The sequence below is a fragment of the Cetorhinus maximus genome, chromosome 6 (genome assembly GCF_964194155.1).
Source record: "Cetorhinus maximus chromosome 6, sCetMax3.hap1.1, whole genome shotgun sequence".
NCBI lineage: Eukaryota > Metazoa > Chordata > Chondrichthyes > Lamniformes > Cetorhinidae > Cetorhinus > Cetorhinus maximus.
In genome coordinates, this window is record NC_135884.1 from 137,409,398 (window position 1) to 137,428,852 (window position 19,455).

Sequence of the window (19,455 nt, forward strand, 5' to 3'; positions counted from 1 at the left end):
CACCCGTCCATCAAGGCACAAGTCAGGAGTATGATAGAATACTCTCCACTTGCCTGGGTGAGTGCAGCTCCAACAAAACTCAAGAAGCTTGACACCATCCAGGACAAAGCAGCCCGCTTGATTGGTATCCCATCCACAAAAATTCATTCCCTCCACCACTGACACACAGTAGCAGCAGTGTGTACCATCTACAAAATGCACAGCACAACTCACCAAGGCTCCACTTACAGCACCTTCCAAACCCACGACCACTACCATCTCGAAGGACAAGAGCAGTAGATACATGGGAGCACCATCACCTGGAAGTTCCCCTCCAAGCCACACACGATCCTGAGTTGGAAATATATTGCCGTTCCTTCATTGTCACTGGGTCAAAATCCTGGAACTATCTCCCTAACAGCACTGTGGGTGTACCTACACTATAGGGACTGCAGCAGTTCAAGATGGCAGCTCACCACCATCTTCTCAAGGGCAATTATGGATGGGCAATAAATGCTGGCCTAGCCATTGACGCCCACATCCCATGAGTGAATAATAAAAAAATGAAGCCTGACCAAAGCCTTATATAAAAAAAATCGTTTGTTCTTGTAAAATAAATGCAGCTTCCTGCTCTCCTCCCCCCCCACCCCCCCATCCCCAACCCCACCCCCACCTCCTGCAAGCCCCCTTAGGCCACCCCACCACTAATCCCAAACAGAGTACTTTCTAGCTTTATTCTATTTCATCTCCAGCTCTCATCACCCCTTGGCTTGCTCAAGTTTTAAGGAGCATGTTAAAGGAGGAGAGAGACGGAAAGGTTTAGGAAAGAATCCTCAGACCTTAGAGCTTGGACAGTTGAAGGCACAGCCACCAATGGTATGGTGAGGGAACTGAGGGATGCCCAAGAAGCCAGAGTTGGAGCGCACAGAGTTCTTGAGGAACAAAGGGCTGGAGACAATTACAATGAAGTCAGTCATTCTTTAAGTGTGGTACTGCAACACATGATGCAATATTTATGCAATAAATAAGTTTAGCATTAAAAAAAATATTTTTAAAGAAATATAAAATAAATGAACAACAGCATTCATGCACCACAGAGGAAGAATATGAAGGGGGGAAAAAAATCACAATTTAATTCAGTCTTGGAAGCTTTCATTCTCTTTACACATCACAGTGATGTTATGAAATCAAGAGACTAGCAGATAACAACAAAAACAAATTAAAAATTTATTTCAAATAAACAAAACTCCACATATTCATAATCTAATAGTAAACTAAATTCTCAATCCACTCTTATAGCTCTTAACGTGTTGTACAAACATTGGAATTTTGAATAAATCTTTTAGCCACAAATATCAAGAAGGTCTCAATATGAGCATGATTTTTGGACCCTGATGACTTTCAATAAATTGTGCATTATTTTGGCAATTACCTTAGCAACATTCCATTTAAGTAGATCAGTTGAAGGTGTCACTGGCATGGCGTATTGCTTTGAATTCCTAGTGAATTAGCTGGAAAAATGATCTCCTTTCTTTCTTTAGTTTTAGTTATAGATTGTTGATACATGTGTTCTATTAAAAAGCTATGCACAAGGCATGATAAATACAATACAGCTGATTTGAAGTCTTTTTAGCTTATCAAATGGTACATATTTCCAACTCTGGGTACCTCTTGGATTGAGTGTGTTCAAGAACTTCTAAGCCAGAAAGGTGTTTGATTTCAATGCTTGTGTGTTAACATAAATCATAATGTATGTTGTTTGCTTAGCAGTTTATTTAGCTGTATTCAAGCTTTATTTTTCTTATCAGCACACATAATCAGCATTAAGAATTGCATTTAAAAGAGCCCAAAGGATAATGGCAAATTCTAGTCTGAAGCAGCTCATGATCAAAAGTCTTCCCAAAAAAAGTAGAGAAAAGAAACTGGGCGCTGCTGTCACTTATCACTTTCATCTCAGGGACCAGGATTTGAAACCAATCCAAACTGAGAGGATGAAAGTCCCATAATCCCACCTTTTATAATGGTCCTAATTGAAATATGTTTGGGTAATTTCAATCTTATCCAAGAGGCTGCACAACACAGTCTATAATTCAACATTAATTGGCACTAAATATTAAAGGACAATTAGCATGGAGGAAATGTCATAAGACAAGGATGAGACCACTTAAGGGCCTCAATTAGAGCAAGGGATGGGGGGCTGCTGTAGGCCTCACCTGTCCCCCATAAAATCACTACCAGGTTGGGGGCGGGGGTAGGTGGTGGGAAGGACACTGGCAGAATTTTACAAGATCCCCCCACCTGCAAACCTGTTGGAGAGGAACAATAAAATTCTATATTATGTACTTCCATTTTCAAAATGAGTCTGTTATGTTAAACTTTATTAAATGCCTGTTGAAAGTCCATCTATACAATATGTACAGCACTATCTTCATCAACCCTCCTGATTACTTCATCAAAGAACTGAATAAGGTTGGTCAGAGATGATTTGCCTTTACGAACTGATCATGATTAACCAATCTTTCTTCAAGTGAGAATTAACTTTAGCCTTGAAAATGATCTCTAGTAGTTTCTTTTAACCGAGAAACTTGGCAATATCATAAATAGTGAGCAGGGTGTTAGCAGACTTCAGGGAGACATAGGTTGGTGAAACAGGCAGATGTATGGTAGATGCAATTTTATCTGAATAATTGTGAAATGATCTATTTTGGAAGAATCAATATAAAGGGGCAGTATAATCTAAATGGCACTATTTTGAGGCAGAGGGGATGCTGGAAGAATAGAGGGATCTGGGTGCATATTCACAATATTTGAAGGTAGCAAGGCAAATTGATAAGGCATTTAAAAGAGTGCATTGGGTACTTGAACTTGTAAATAGGGGCATTGAATATAAAAACAAGAAAATCATACTAAACCTTTACAAATCTCTAAATAGGTCTCAGCTGAAATATTCTGTACAATTCTGGGCATCAGATATTAAAAATCTGCCAAGGGCCTGGAAAGAGCACAAAGGAGGTTTAGCAGAATGAGATCAGGCATGAGGATCTTCAATTATGTGACGCGATTGAAGTATATGGGATTGACCTCCTTGAGTAGAGAAAGTTAAACAGAGATCTAACAGGGGTATTCAAAATTATGAGGAGTTTAAAAGAATAAGTAGTGAGAAGCTGTTTCCTCTGCCAAATGGGTTGATAACCGGAGGTCATGGATTTAAAATAATTGGCAAAAGAGCTAGGGGGAAATGAGGAAAAATCTTTTCATCCAGTGGGTTAGTAAGAGCTGGAATGAACTATCTGAACGGGTGGTGGAATCGAATTCCATAGTAACTTTAAAAAGGCAAAGAGGACATATATTTGAAGAGGGGTAATTTGCGGGGTTATGGGGAGAAAGCTAGTCTGTGGGACAACCGAATTGGTAGTTCATCCTTGCAGATCTTTGCGGGCACACTCCTCAGTTACAGCCCCTCTGTTGAGCCTGAGTTTCACTCTAACACTGTGGTTCTCAAATGATTTCTTTATATGGGATACATTATCCAAGCCCCACCACCAGCTCCCACCACTGACAAAGTCTCACATGCGGCAGGTACTTTATGGAAGAAAAACCACAGGCAGAACTTTTCGCCCCATGGGCGGGCGCGTGCCCGAACCGATGGGGAGTAAAATAGTGCGTGATGACGTTGGGCAAGAGTCCTGACATCATCAAGCACTCGCATGATATTTCGCTCGGCAGACATGCGCAGGTGCCGGAGCGGCGCCTGCCGTTAATTAAGCAGCCAATCAAGGCCCTTAACAGTCCAACTGACTGATTTTCTGCTCGTTGCACGGGCAAAACGGACAGGCGGCCAGCCGACATTTCACAAACTTCATCCAAGAGCGGGATAAAAAGGGTCAGCAGCATTACCAGTGCGAGGAGTGAGGCATTTTGGAGATATTTTGCAGCTGGTTGCTTGTTGGTATTTGGCAGATTCATCTCTGTTCGGGGCTTCATTCTTAGCATTTCCTGACCACCATCTACAAGGCGCAAGTCAGGAGTGTGATGGAATACTCCCCACTTGCCTGGGTGAGTGCAGCTCCCGCAACACTCAAGAAGTTTGACACCGTCCAGGACAAAGCAGCCCACTTGTTTGGCACCACATCCACAAACATTCACTCCCTCCACCACCGACGCACAGTAGCAGCAGTGTGTACCATCTACAAGATGCACTGCAGGAATTCACCAAGGCTCCTTCAACAGCACCTTCCAAACCCATGACCACTACCATCTATAAGGGCAAGGGCAGCAGATAGATGGGAACACCACCACCTGGAAGTTCTCACCACTTACTATCCTGACTTGGAAATATATTGCCGTTCCTTCACTGTCACTGGATCAAAATCCTGGAACTCCCTTCCTAACAGTACTGTGGGTGTGCCTACACCACACAGGCTGCAGCTCACCACCACCTTCTCAAGGGCAGCTAGGGATGGGCAATAAATGCTGGCCTAGCCAGCGAAGCCACATCCCATGAATGAAAAAAAAATCCAGGTTTCATTTCAGGTCTCCTTGTTGTCTCCAAGCCCCCAGAGTATTCCGTGTGGACCCTTCCACGAATCTGACAGCCTTCTGTTACCATGGTTATGGGGACGGAGGTCTCCACTGGTGGCGCCTCCTCTGAGGAGGAAGAGAGGGGCAGAAGGGACAGGAGGCTAGGTATCCCAATGCAGCCTTCAGGGGAGGGACCTGTGGGAGGGGAAGTGCAGGCACAAGGTGTGCAGGGCCAGCAGGTAGTCCAAGGCGGAAGGGGCCATCGAAGACGCCACTATTCTGCTGTCAGGGTTTACGGTCGATGATGCAGCTACCTCAATATGTCTGAGGTGCAATGCTGAAGGAGGCTCCGCCTCTCAAGCGAGACAGTGACCTCCATTTGCCTGATGATTGGGTCTGAAATCAGCTCTGACTGTGTGGGTGGACACCCTATGCCAGTGGCTCTGAAGGTCACAGTGGCCCTCAACTTCTATGTCACTGGCTCTTTCCAGGGGTCAGTGGGGGATCAGTGTGGAGTGTCCCAATCAGCTGTCCACAGTTGTGTGATGCTGGCGACAGAAGCTCTGTTCATGTGGGTACAAAGCTTTATGCTTTTCCGTACGGAGGAGGCCAGCCTGGCTGAGTGAGCCAGAGACTTTGCACCAATTGCTGGGTTCCCCCACGTCCAGGGTGCAATCGACAGCACACATGTGGCCATCAAGGTGCCAGTGGGTCAGCCGGGTGTCTTTGTCAACATGAAGGGATTCCACTCCATGATCGAGTAGATAGTGTGTGACCACAGGATGCTGATTCTGTAAGTCTGTGCAAGGTACCCTGGCAGCTCCCATAACGCGGACATCCTGAGTCACTCCCAAGTGCTGAGGCTCTTAAGTGCTCCAGCCTGACTGGATAGATGGCTGCTGGGTGACGAGGGAGATCCGTTGAAGAGGTGGCTCATGACACCTCTCCACCATCTAAATAGAGGCAGAGCAGCGGTACAATAGGAGTCACGTCTCCACGAGGGCGGTGATAGGACCATAGATCTTCCGAGGCCTGGACCATTCATGGGGAGCACCACAATACCCCCAGAGTAGGTGTCACTGATCGTGGTTGCATGCTGCGCTCTCCACAGTCTGGCACTGGTAAGGGGGGACCCACTGGAAGAAAAGGATCTTGACACAGCTACACAGGCCACAGAGGGTGCAGTAGTGAGACCGAAAAGGAGCATGGTAAGGAGAACACTGAGGGCGTGGAGCCAGACCTCGGTAGCCTGCAGAGAGGTAGGGACACCTTGATCCAACGCTCCTTCAGCTAGGCTACCAAAGCTTCAAACACATGCCAGGGCTGCCATCTCCATCCTGGATATCTGAAATGACCCTTTCATTTGAATCCAAAGAACACTCAGTACCTGTGCAATAAAGTTCAAAGCCACCTACGTGCAGCATTACATACTGGCGTTTTCCGCACCAATGAATTAAAAAGGTGAAGCATACTCAGGCCATGAAGACAAAAACACAATTTATGTCATTCTGACAGTTCAATAGTCTTAACAGAAACATTTCTGGTATTCAACATCAAACCAGTCTACATAAACAAAAATGAACATAAAATCACCCGTGACCTGTCCCTCTTTTGCTCATGGTGCCTTTAGCTTATGTTTGCAACTGCTATGTCTAGGTGCTCCCCCATCACTGGCAGTGGCACTGGAGGCAGCTGCTGACTCTGCTGTCTTGTTGGCCTTGATGACCTTGACGGTCGTCCTCTGGCCGGTGGAGCCTGTGCTGGCCCCGCCTGGGATGGAGCGGCCAGTGCCATGGCTGGCATCTCCCCAGTCGCCGCAGCCTCATCAGATGCCACAGTCACTGGCAGAGGAGAAGAGGAGCTGCTGCCATCATCCAGAGCACCCTGAGAGGAGCCCGCAAAGACGACAGGCAGCTCGTGTGCTAACGTGAGGTTGCTCTGGACCACCCTGCACACCATAGATGGATGGGCACCTAGTTGGGATACTGGGTGCCTCTTCCATCTCCCACACTAACACTGACCACCTGAGGTCAGTGTCTGTGTGAGGGCTTGCAGGTCCGAGCACAACCCCAGGAACCCCTGATTCTGTCCCTGGAGCTGCCTCTCCATGAGAGTCGCCATTCTCTCAATGGAGGAGGCAATGCATTGAATTATTCCACTGTGGGTGTGCGATCATCAAATGCTATGTCACAAAGGAGCTTGGCTAAGTATTATAATGAAGATGTTACTCATGCAACTATGTCAGCCACTATTTCTTTCTAAGGGAGTGAAAGCACCAAAAATGTATATTTTGACAAATGTCAGTATATTCCAAGAAAATGGCAAATGTTGACATGTTTAGCTATATAGACAATATATCACTTTGTTTTCTGGTATGGTGTACAACTTAGGATGTCATTTTATTTTTCCCTAATATCAAAAATACATATTTGCTTCCTGTTTCTCATAAGAACAGGATAGAGGAGCAGATGTTTATCTTGCTGAGTGTTGGAATATTGAGCTTCAGTACATTACTGGTGAGCTAAACATACTAATTGCTGCCTATTACCCAACAGATGGGAATTATTGACACAAATCAACTCTTCATCTAATAAAGAATAACTATAAACTGTTGCTTACAGGTATTTCAATTAGACAACATTGTGTAAATTGCAAATGATCATCTAGTTTGATGAAGGGTAAAATGTAAGTTTGAAGACAATCACTGTGCTACATGATAATTGGCCTGGAGGTGATTGACTAACATTAAAATAGGAAGAGGACATAACTAAGTTTTACATTTGGAGCAATTACTTTGATGTTGCTGCAGTTCTGTTTTGTTAAGATTATTTAATCAGTGTTTCCTCATTTGTTTTGAAGAAGCGTGATGAGCTCACAAAGAAACAAAGAATCTAATGGAAGAACAGTATTGTGAACTGGAGATCCTACCAGTTAGAAAAGAAACTGGAAAGTGCTGAAGTGGCCCCATCAAAGAAACTGGTTCTTAACAAGGAAGGTCCACTTCAACTATTTGTCCCTTCTGTAATTTTGGTTGGACTTACATATTTCAGGGGCATAACTTAGATGGAGTGCTTCAGGTTGCAATTATATTGCACAAGGATTTGGTTTATCCTGGAACTCCAAGGTAACCTGGAGGTTATGGCCAGGATTTTATGGCGCCGCCGCAGCATGTCTCCCCCCCACCACACTGTGGATGCGGTGAGCCACTTAAATCTCCATTTAGTTCGGCGGGACCATAATATTCGGCTGGGCAAGAGGGGCCATAAACTCCTGGCCTATGTTTCTTAACCCGATTCTCAGTTCCATCTGTATTAACAACAGAGCACTGTATGTTTAAGGGAATTTCACATCACCCAATTTGAACCTAGTTTTATACTCTTAACTTTAAGCATCAATAAAATTGGATCATAACCATACCTTTTCCACATGATGGTTCACTGAGTAGCTCACAAAGTAGCCGCTTTTCCCGATTTCATTCTACCCATTTTGAACAGAATTTTTGAATAACGGGGCCTTCTCTATTTTGATGCAATCACAGCTGAATGTGGAAAAAACATGAGGAATGAGGGTCTTATTAAAAAAAAAGCTTCAGCCACATAGTTGAACTGTAGACAACAATTTGTGCAAAAGCCCTGGATATAGAGCGGAATAACTGAAACATGCTACATAGATAATGAGATTGGCATTAAATATTGTCAGATATAACATATTTAGGAAGGAAAAGGAAGGAAGAAAGGGAGGTGGGGTAGCTTCCTAGTTAGAGATAATAAAATGATGATAGTAAGTGGGGTGTAACTGGTATTTGGTGTTAAGATAGATAGAGAATCTATAGGGTTAAGTTAAAAGACAAGGGATGCATTATCCTAATAGAAGTATTCCAAATAGTGGAAGGGAATTGAGGGAAGAAATATGTAGGCAAACCTATGAAGTGAGTAGCAAGCATAGAATAATAATCATGGGAAATTTAACGACCACAAATAAAATGGCAAAAAGGAGTAGTAAAGGAGAAAAGGGAATGGAATTTGTACATGCTTTTCAGCACATAAAAAAATCCAACAAGAAAAAATTTACTGTTGAATCTTGTGATGGGTAATGAACAAGAACAGATAGGAAAGGAGTAAAAGAGCTTGTTAGTGATGATAACAACATTAATTGGTTCAAGATAAAGTTTGGTAGTAACATAAGCAGGAGAAAGACTAAGGTAATAGATAGGAAAAGAACAAATTCTGAGGAAATGAGGGTGGAACTAAAGGAGAAATTCTTGAAAAACAAAGAATAGAAAAACAGTGGAAAACCTTTAAAAGGATAATCAGTAGAGTTCAAGAGAAATGTAATCCACTAAAAGCCAGAAACAAGCAAAGTAATATGGGGCACTGTGGAAGAATAAAGAATTAAAGAAAAACTGGAAACAAAATAAAAAGGCTTGGAAGAAGAACTTAAATATTAATGGAGAGGAGGCCAAAAAAGAATATGAAGAACTTAAGAGAAAAGGGAACAATCAGGAAGGCAAAGACAAATTATAAAATCAAATTATCAAGGAATATAAAAAGAAATAATAGTGTTCTACAGACACATGGATAACAAAAGGAAAATTAATGTAGAGATTGAACCACTAAATGACAAGCAAGATAAATTCCCAGGTAATGACAGGGAAATGGCCAAAGTATTTTATAACTACTTGGCCTCAGATTTTACTGGAGGCGATAATGAAATAGACATCTCACTAGAGCATGACCTTAAAAAGAATGTTAACACTGCTGGTTCGAAAGGGAGAAAATAACTGACAAACTAGCAAAGCGGAAAAAGGGATAATACACCAAGTCAGGATGGTGTGCATCCTAGCATACTCAAGGAAAGAGAACAAAACCTGGGAACTACAGGCCAGTCAGTTTAATGCCAGTGATAAGAAAGATACTGGAATTTATACTGAAAGATGTGATAGAAGAGCATCTAGAGACAGAAAATATAATAAAATATAATAAGGATTCTGAAAGGCAAAGTCATGTGTAACTAATCTGATAGAATTCTTTGAAAAGGTAATGGAAAGAGTAGACAGGGGAGTGCACTAGATGACATATGCTTGGATTTTCAAGATGCCTCCGATAAGGTTTCAGTCGGTGGGCTAATAGCAAAGTTTGGATCTTCCGGTTGGCGAGCTGGGGCGGGGCCTGCTCACCGATGCATAAAATGACTGGGGATGACGTCGGCTGGAACTCCCAACACACCCCCCCCCGCGTCATTTCCATTTTCAGGTTGGCGGGGGCGCAGCCGAGTCAGCTGCGTGCCCGCCGACCTGTCAACGGCCTATTGAGGCCATTGAAAAACTAATTAAAACCACTAATGGACCTGCCCGTCCAACCTTAAGGTTGGCGGGCAGGCCGGGAGCCCTGGCGGGCTTCAGATAAAGCATGAAACCTCATCCACGGGCGATCGATTGGATTCCGTTTTCAGATTTTAAACATTTTTAACTTCCTACCATATACAAACCCACCCTTTTCCATTTGTGGGAGAATCCAAAACTCTGGGCCGAAGATATAAGATAGTTATACTAATCAATCCAATGAGGAAATGAAAAATGCCTTTAGAGTAGTTAGAATGTTTACTCACCACCACGGGAAAAGGTTGAGCAAGATAGCCACTATCAAAAGGAATTGAGTACTTGAGAGAAAATTTAATAGAAAGATACACTGAAAGGCTGAGTTGAGGTAGATGGAATGGGAGGAGACTCATGTGGACATAAGCACCAGCACACACTAGTTGGGCCAAATAGTTTCTGTGCTGTATATTCAATGCAATACAGCACAAGTAAGAAACATCAGTGAATCAATCGATAAAATTACAATTAAAAGACTGTTTTCACGGCAGTACTAAATTCATTAACAATCTGTGTCTTCAAAAATTATTTTTTTTGTGTCACTTAAATCTTGATTCTCTGTCTGCTTTGCTGCCTTTTGGATGTATTTCAGATGGGCCTGCGCTCTCTCTTGCTCTTGTTTTAGCTCCAAGTATGCACGGGAAAATGCATGGAAAATGGATGTTGCAGGGAATGCCATTATTAGGATCCCACTTAGGATGCTACTGAGAGCTACCACTTGACCAGGGATAGTCCGAGGTACCATGTCACCATATCCCACTGTTGTCATGGAAATGATAGCCCACCAGTATGACGCAGGAATACTGCTAAAGTCTTGCCCTTTGCCTATCTCATTCTCTGCAAGGAATACCAGTGGTGCAAATAGTGTGACAGACACACAGAGGAAAAGGAGCAGGAGTCCAAACTCACGAATACTGCGGTGGACTGTAAGACCCAATGTCTGAAGTCCTAAGGAGTGCCTAGCAAGGCGCATGACATACAGAATTCTCAAGGCGCGCAATATTCGGAGGACCAGGCTTAATTTTTCCAAATAGATGTTACTTCCTGAAGGTTTGTTGCTGTCCGCAGGTCCTTTGTCAACCACAAGTGCAACATAATACGGTAGAATTGCCAACATGTCAATAATGTTCAAAGGGCCTCTCAGAAACTGCCATTTGCTTCGTGTCTGTATGAACCGAAGGACAAATTCCAAGGAGAACCAGGCCACGCAGATGGTTTCTATTATAAACATGTTATAGCACCTCTGGGAGCATTTATCCTGCAGGCAAAAATGCAAAAAACAAGAATTGCATAGTATTAATAACAAAGAAATGCTTTATTTAATCAGCCTTAAATCAACAGCATATAAAATATGAATTCCATGCAGACACCAGCCTGGATTTTGCAATTGGAATGACAGGAAAACTGTCAATATTTGCTGTCATTACCCTAAGAAACTGATGGCAACTTCTGACATGCACGGATGCGCAGCTGAATGTAGAAATCCAGAATTACTGTTAGTGATTTCCTGTTCATACAGAGGAAATCCCCGCAAACAACAATCCTTAGAATTCACTGAACTGATAAGAACTTCCCTTTTTTGCTGTAATATCATTGTTAAAACCTCCGGAAAAATTTACACCTTGTTAATGAGATGCAACTGAGTGTTTTTAACAGTGTACAAAGCCATAAGTACTGCTGAACAACCCCTTTGGCCCTGGCAAGCTAATTTTACATTTATGTATTGTCATTTTTTTATGATTAAAGAATCCAGGTTTTTATTGCAATAAAAATTATTTTTAAAAGCATTTTTAAGATAGCTCAGCTTCAAATTGTATGTGCTCCAATTTTTATTTTGCTCACCGTAAAATTTAAATTAAAGGTGAAGGATAATCAATGAGTTTTACTTTCTGGTTTGCTGTCTGTCAGAATTCTTCAATGTGATTGGTGGGTACCCAGCAGGATGACATAGTTGTTGGATTCCTGCAGATCCCCTTGACTTAGAACCAGGTACAATGAACCACACAGATTGCCAAATCATTGAGAGCAGCTTTCTTTGAGGTCAGTGGCAAGTACTATCATTTCACTGCTGACCATAAAATTAGGTCGAAAAATTCAAATGTTTCCTCCTTTTTCACTTACTAAATGATAAATCTAACAATCATTTATTCCTCTTGCAAATTACAGGTTAAGAGTTACGAACATACTAAATAGGAGCAGAAGTAGGCCACTTGGCCCCTCTAGCCTGCTCCGCCATTCAACCAAGATCATGGCTGATTTGTTTGTGTTTTGAATTCCACATTCCCATCTACCCCTGATAACCTTTGATTCCTTTGCCTAACAAGAATCTATCCACCTCCGCCTTAATAATATTCAATGACCCCGCGTCCACCGCCTTCTGAAGCAAAGAGTTCCAAAGTTGCACAACTCTCTGAGAGAAAAAATTTCTCCTCTCTCTGTCCTAAAAGGGTGACCCCTAAATTTAAAACAGTGCTCGCTAGCTCCGGACTCACCTACAAGAGGAAATATCCTTTCCACCTTACTGAGACCATTCAGGATCTTATATAATATATAATATAAAAACCAGAAAATGCTGAAAAAACTCAGCATGTCTGGCTAAGATCGTATATACTTCAATCAAGTCACCCCTCATTCTCCCAAACTCCAGCCTGTCCAATCTTTCCTCATAAGACAAGACTATCATTCCAGGTATCAATCCAGTAAACTGCCTCCGAACCACTTCCAATGGAGTTACATCCTTCCTTAAATAAGGAGACTAAAACCGCACACAGTATTCTAGATGTGGTCTCACCAATACCCTATAAAACTGAAGCATAACATCCTTACTTTTATGTTCAATTCCTCTTGTAATAAAGGATAGCATTTCATTAGCCTTCTTAATTACTTGATGTACCTGCATACTAACTTTTTGTGACTCGTGCACTAAAACTCCACGGGGAATATTTTCCCAATGCACGCCGCCATTTTACGTGGGCGGGCCAATGCTGAGCATTCACTGTGTGGGCAGGGGGAGGAGGCTGAGTCGGGGCCTGCGCTCATGTGCATGTGCGTCAAAGAGCGCAGAAATCTCCCTGAGGCACAGAGCTGCCTCAGGGAGATTAGTTTGATTCTCAAAATTTTTAAGAAAGAAAGAAAAAAATTTTTAAGACATGTCCCCTCATGTGACAGTGTCACATGAGCTGGAACACATCAATGAACTTTAATGAAAAGTTTTATTCAATTTATAAACACTTCATGAAACCTCATCCCACCTGTGGATGAGGTTTCATGATAAATGCGAAGGCCACCTAGGCTCTTCGCCTGCCCACCAACCTTAAGGTTGGACAGGCAGCTCCATTAAGTATTTAGTTGAAATTAAAAAGGCCTTAATAGGCCTTTGACAGTTCGGCGGACTCCGGTGCGCACCCGCCGAACTGAAATCATTTTACACGTTAGCAAGCAGAGCCCTCCCCTGCACGCCAACCAGAAGATTCTGGCCCTAGATCCTTCTGCGCCTCGGAATTCTGCAGCTGTCCTCCATTTAAGCAATACTCTGCTTTTTTATTCTTCCTGCCAAAGTGAACAATTTCACATTTTCCCACATTATACTCCATCTGCCAGATTTTTGCCCAATCATTCAACTGTCTGCAACCTCCTTATGTCCTCAATTTCATTACTGCTGTTCAAAGATATGTGGCAAATACTTGTTTCATTGCAAACTGTACTCAAAAGCATAATCCTAAACTCAATGCCTTAACTCAGTGATAGCACAGATGCTGATGATTCAGAAATCTATGGATTCAAGTCCCATTCAGAAACTTGAGCACATAGTCTAGGCTGACACTTAAGTGCACTACTGAAGAAATGTCTCCCATAGAGGTGCTATATTTTGGATGAAATGTTAAAGCAGGCTATTTTCCTTTACTCTTTCATGGGATGTAGTGTCACTGGCTAGGCCAGCATTTATTGCCCATCCTTAATTGCCCTTGAGAAGGTGGTGGTGAGTCACCTCCTTGAACCGCTGCAGTCCATGTGGTGAAGGTACACCCACAATGTTATTAGGAAGGAAGTTCCAGGATTTTGACCCAGCGACACTGAAGGAACAGCGATATAATTCCAAGTCAGGATGGTGAGTGACTTGGAGGGGAACTTGCAGGTGTTCCCATGCATCAGCTGCCCTTGTCCTTCTAGGTGATAGAGATCGCAGGTTTAGAAGGTGCTGTTGAAGGAGCGTTGCTGCAGTGCATCTTCTACATGGCACATACTGTTGCCACTGTGCATTGGAGGTGGAGGCAGTGAACGTTTAAGGTGGTGGACGGAGTGCCAATCAAGTGGGCTGCTTTGTCCTGGATAGTGTCAAGCTTCTCTGAGTGTTGGTAGAGCTGCACTCATCTAGGCAAGTGGGGAGTATTCCATCACACCTGACTTGTGCCTTGTAGACGGTGGACAGGCTTTGGGAGTCAGGTGTGAGTGAGAATTCCCAGCCTCTGACCTTCCCTTATAGCCACAGTGTCATTATGGCTGGTCCAGTTCAGTTTCTGGCCAATGGTAATCCCCTGGATTTTGACTGTGGGGACTCAGTGATAGCAATCCAATTGAATGTCAAGAGGAGATGATTGTATTCTCTCATGTTGGAGATGGTCATTGTCTTATGTGAGAATGTACTTACCACTTATCAGCCCAAACCTGGAAGTTGTCCAGGACTTGCTGCATAGGGACATGGACTGTTATTGTATCTGAGGAGTCACAAATGGCCGCTGAACATTGTGCAATCATCCGCGAACATCCCCACTTCTGACCTTATGATGGAGGGAAGGACATTGATGAAACTGTTGAACATGGTTCGGCGGAGGACACTATACTGAGGAAATCCTGCAGTGATGTCCTGGGACTGAGATGATTGACCTCCAACAATCACAACCATTTTCCTTTGTGCTAGGTTTGACTCCAACCAGTGGATAGCTTTTCCCCTGATTCCCATTGACTGCAGTTTTACTAGGGTTCCTTGATGCCACACTCGATCAAATGCTGCCTTGATGTCAAGGGCAGTCACTCTCATCTCACTCCTTGAGTTCAGCTCTTTTTCCCATGTTTGGGCTAAGGTTGTAATGAGGTCAGGAGCTGAGTGGCTCTGGTGGAACCCAAACTGAGCACCAATGAGCAGGTTATTGTTGAGTATGTGCTGCTTGATAGCACTGTCGGCAACCCCTTCCATCCCTTTGCTGCAGATCAAGAGTAGACTAATGGGGTGGTAATTGGCTGGGTTGGATTTGTCTTGCTTTCTGTGGACAGGACACACCTGGGCAGTTTTCCACATTGCCAGGTAGATGCCAGTGTTATGGCTGTACTCGGGCAGGAGCACAGCTAGTCCTGGAGTACAGGTCTTCAGTACTACTGCCGGAATGCTGTCAGGGCCCATAGCCTTTGCAGAATCTAGTGCCTTCAGCCATTTCTTGATATCACGTGTTGTGAATTGAATTGGCTGAAGATTGGCATCTGTGATGCTGGGGACTTCAAGAGGAGGCCAAAATGGATCATCCACTCAGCACTTCTGACTGAAGGTGGTTGCAAATGCTTCACTCTTCTCTTTTGCACTGATGTACTGGGCTGCCCCATCAGTGAGGACAGGGATATTTGTGGAGCCCATCCGTTCTGTCAGGTACATATAAAAGATCCCAAAGCAGTACCTAAAGAAAAGCAAGGGAGTTCTCCTGGTACATTGGTCAAAACCTATGCCTCAAGCAATAGCAAAAAGCTTTATCCAGTCATTTATGTCAATACTGCATGTCAACTTTTCTGTGTGTGAATCAGCTGCTGCATTTCCCTACAATACAATGGTGAAAACATTTCAAAAGTACTTCAGCGGCAGTGAATTACTTTGGAAACTCAAAAGCTCTGAAAAGCATTATATAAATGCAATTGCATTTTAAATATTCTAGTTTTCACAAAATGTGTATGAAACACTTGACTAAGCAGGGAATTTAAACATTGCAGTCTTGGTATTACATATTAGAGTTACATTCGAGGACAAGCTCTTAATATTTTCAGATCACATTTCTCTGTATGATATCTTAATGGAGACATTAGACATCTTAATAAGAACAACAAATGGAATCACACATCCACTAAAATAGCACATAGACAAATTGTTACATGAATGTGTATCCTGAAATATGGTTCACGTTTTTGTCTTCAGGGGACCAGACTGACTATATGATTTCACAGTAATGATAGACTTTCAAAGAACAAAGATCAATTGAAATCAGCTCTCATTTCACCATCTGGAGATCAATGTGGTTTTTTGTGCTGTCGAAGTAGTGACAGTTAGACTTCCACATGACAGATATGTGCTGACATGTTGTGTGTCACATTCTCATTGTGTAGAGTTAATTACTGTGTTCACAACTTACTTGGAAAGAGAAGCACTCAATAGGGACCGTAAATATAACCTGACTTGAATTAAAGGCATTTTCGATGGCCTGAAAAGATACACGTGGATGTTAAATGACTTAATTTTCCCAGTTCACATGATTCCAGAATGAAAATGTTATTTTACTTAGGCAATGCAGGTAGTGCAACCTATTTAATAATTAAACTTGTCAGCTGTAATATGCAATGGATCTATCAGGAGTATGCATTAGCACACACTCAACATGACATATTAGTTGCTTGTTAAAAGGCAAGAGTATCAATGCGAATGACAAATCTCCCTTTTTCCGGAGTAATTAAAGTCCAGCTGAAAGTGGAAGATACAGACAGACCATAAAAACATTATAGGATATGTCTTATGTCTAGGAATTTGGAACATCTTGAAAGAGGAATCTGTATCTCAGGTGTGTTTTTGTTCTGCAGACTCAAAAGATTTGTCTCATATTGTTTACTGAATTCATTCTTTTCAGAAATAAAGGTGAAGAACCTCTCACTAGAAATTCAAACATTGATGCTTCATCAGTTCAGAGTAGTGAAAATCTAACCCAGCAGGACACCTCTTTCAAATTTGTTTACTGTGAAGCAACAAAGATTCTTCAATGTGTTGCTGAGGAAGCCTTAGGTGTATATCATGAAATTTGAAATAAGCAGGTTTGAACTGGATCCATAAAGGATTCTTCAGACAAAGGGACTCTGAATATAAAACAAAAACAGAATTACCTGGAAAAACTCAGCAGGTCTGGCAGCATCGGTGGAGAAGAAATCAGTTAACGTTTCGGGTCTTCATGACCCTTCGGCAGAACTGAAGCATAGTTAGGAGAAAGGTGAAATATAAGCTGGTTTAAGGTGGGGGGGGGGCGGGGGGAGAGAGAAGTTGAAGGTGTGGTGATTGTGGAGATAAGCAAGCAGTGATAGGAACAGATAATCAAAAGATGTCACAGACAAAAGGATCAAAGAGGTGTTGAAGGTGGTGATATTGTCTAAGAAAAGTGCTAATTAAGAATGGAAGACAGGACACTCAAGGTACAGCTCTAGTGGGGGTGGGGTGGAAAGACTAACAAAGTTTTAGTTTTAGATTTAAAAATAATGGAAATAGGTGGGAAAAGAAGAATCTATATAAATTATTGAAAAAAAAGGGAGGGGGGAGAAACGGGGTGGGGATGGGGGGAGGGGGAGTTTAAGATCTAAAGTTGTTGAATTCAATATTCAGCCCGGAAGGCTGTAAAGTGCCTAGTCGGAAGATGAGGTGCTGTTCCTCCAGTTTGCGTTGGGCTTCCCTGGAACAATGCAGCAAGCCAAGGACAGACATGTGGGCAAGAGAACAGGGTGGAGTGTTAAAATGGCAAGCGACAGGGAGGTTTGGGTCTTTCTTGCGGACAGACCGCAGGTGTTCTGCAAAGCGGTCGCCCAGTTTGCGTTTGGTCTCTCCAATGTAGAGGAGACCGCATTGGGAGCAACGAATGCAGTAGACTAAGTTAGGGGAAATGCAAGTAAAATGCTGCTTCACTTGAAAGGAGTGTTTGGGCCCTTGGATGGTGAGGAGAGAGGAAGTGAAGGGGCAGGTGTTGCATCTTCTGCGTGGGCATGGGGAGGTGCCATAGGTGGGGGTTGAGGAGTAGAGGGTGATGGTGATGGTGATATCTGCTCCTATCACTGCTTGCTTATCTCCACAATCACCACACCCTCAACTTCTCTCTCCCCCCGCCCCCCCCCCACCTTAAACCAGCTTATATTTCACCTTTCTCCTAACTATGCTTCAGTTCTGCCGAAGGGTCATGAAGACCCGAAACGTTAACTGATTTCTTCTCCACCGATGCTGCCAGACCTGCTGAGTTTTTCCAGGTAATTCTGTTTTTGTTTTGGATTTCCAGCATCCGCAGTAGCTTTTAGCTTTTTGTTTTTATCTCTGTGTTTAATTGACTGCTACCTCTCTTCAAGAAATGCCCTCTCTGAAGAAGTATGGTTCTGTTCTCCGACAGGATTTCCGCCTGTCTCTTCTGCCCTGCTCACCTTCATTGCTTTCCATTTCTCCCCTGGTGTTTGACAAGGTGTTTACTAAAACCCGCTTTCACAGCCATATTTCCTTTCTCAGTGACTGTCTCCGTCTCTGACTCACCCCACGTGGATTTCAACTGAAATTCCATCCCTCTTGTTTCGAACCCACCCAGGATTACAGGTATCTCCGGGACATAAAACGTTTCTCGGACTGTTGTTCCCGTCGCATTCTGAGATCCGCACTCAGTGCCATGCGCCGCCATATGAACACACTCGACCTCTCCCTCCAGCAGCACCGCCGCACCCTTTTTCAAAGCTGCGCGTGCCCCCAGTTTCATTTTATTCTTCGCCTCATCCATCGCCTCAACAAGAAACTTTTTCTCTTTCTCTCAAGTGCTAAGGAACGCAAGCTCCAACAACTCATCGACACCAACACCCATCTGGGACCCTCCACCCCTGCTTGTCCCTCCGTCCCCACCCCATCTTCCAATCCCAGCCCCAGCCGCGTATTCACTATACCCCCTGACCTTCCCCTCTCTGATGCTGAACGTTCAGTGCTCAGCAAAGGACTTAGTTTCATACCCTTACGCCCTCATCTCAATGAATTTCGGGCTCGGCATGATGCTGAACTCTTCTTCCGCCGTCTTCGTCTCCGTGCTCACTTCTTTGGGCAGAAGTCCTCTCCCCGTTCAACGGATCCTTTTACCCACCTCCAATATTCTCCCTCCACCTGGACCCCTCCCTCTGGATTCTTACCTTCTCTTGATCTTTTCATTGAGAACTGTCGGCGTGACATTAGCCGTCTCAATTTCTCTGCTCCGCTCACCCATTCTAATCTGTCTCTCTCTGAACTCACTGCACTCCATTCTCTCAGGTCCAACCCCAAAATTGTCATCAAACCCGCTGACAAGGGTGGTACTGTTGTTGTCTGGCGCATTGACCTCTACCTCGCGGAGGCTGAGCGTCAACTCGCAGACACTTCCTCCTACCTCTCCCTGGACCATGACCCCACCACAGAACATCAAGCCATTGTTTCCAGGACTGTCACTGACCTCATCTCCTCTGGAGATCTTCCTCCCACAGCTTCCAACTTGATAGTCGCCCAACCTTGGACGGCCCGCTTCTACCTCCTACCCAAAATCCACAAACAGAATTGTCCTGGCAGACCGATCGTGTCA

The 19,455-nt window shown here is 43.5% G+C and overlaps 1 protein-coding gene across 1 annotated transcript in view; it reads right to left on the reverse strand.

The window, feature by feature from the left end:
• Positions 1 to 4,493: 4,493 nt before the first annotated feature.
• Positions 4,494 to 19,455, reverse strand: part of kcng4a (potassium voltage-gated channel, subfamily G, member 4a) — a 31,132-nt gene continuing 16,170 nt past the window's right edge. The window contains exon 3 of the mRNA XM_078544567.1: positions 4,494 to 11,132. Coding sequence (XP_078400693.1) covers positions 10,377 to 11,132 — 756 coding nt within the window. The 3' untranslated portion in view covers positions 4,494 to 10,376. The remainder of the gene's footprint in view (positions 11,133 to 19,455) is intronic.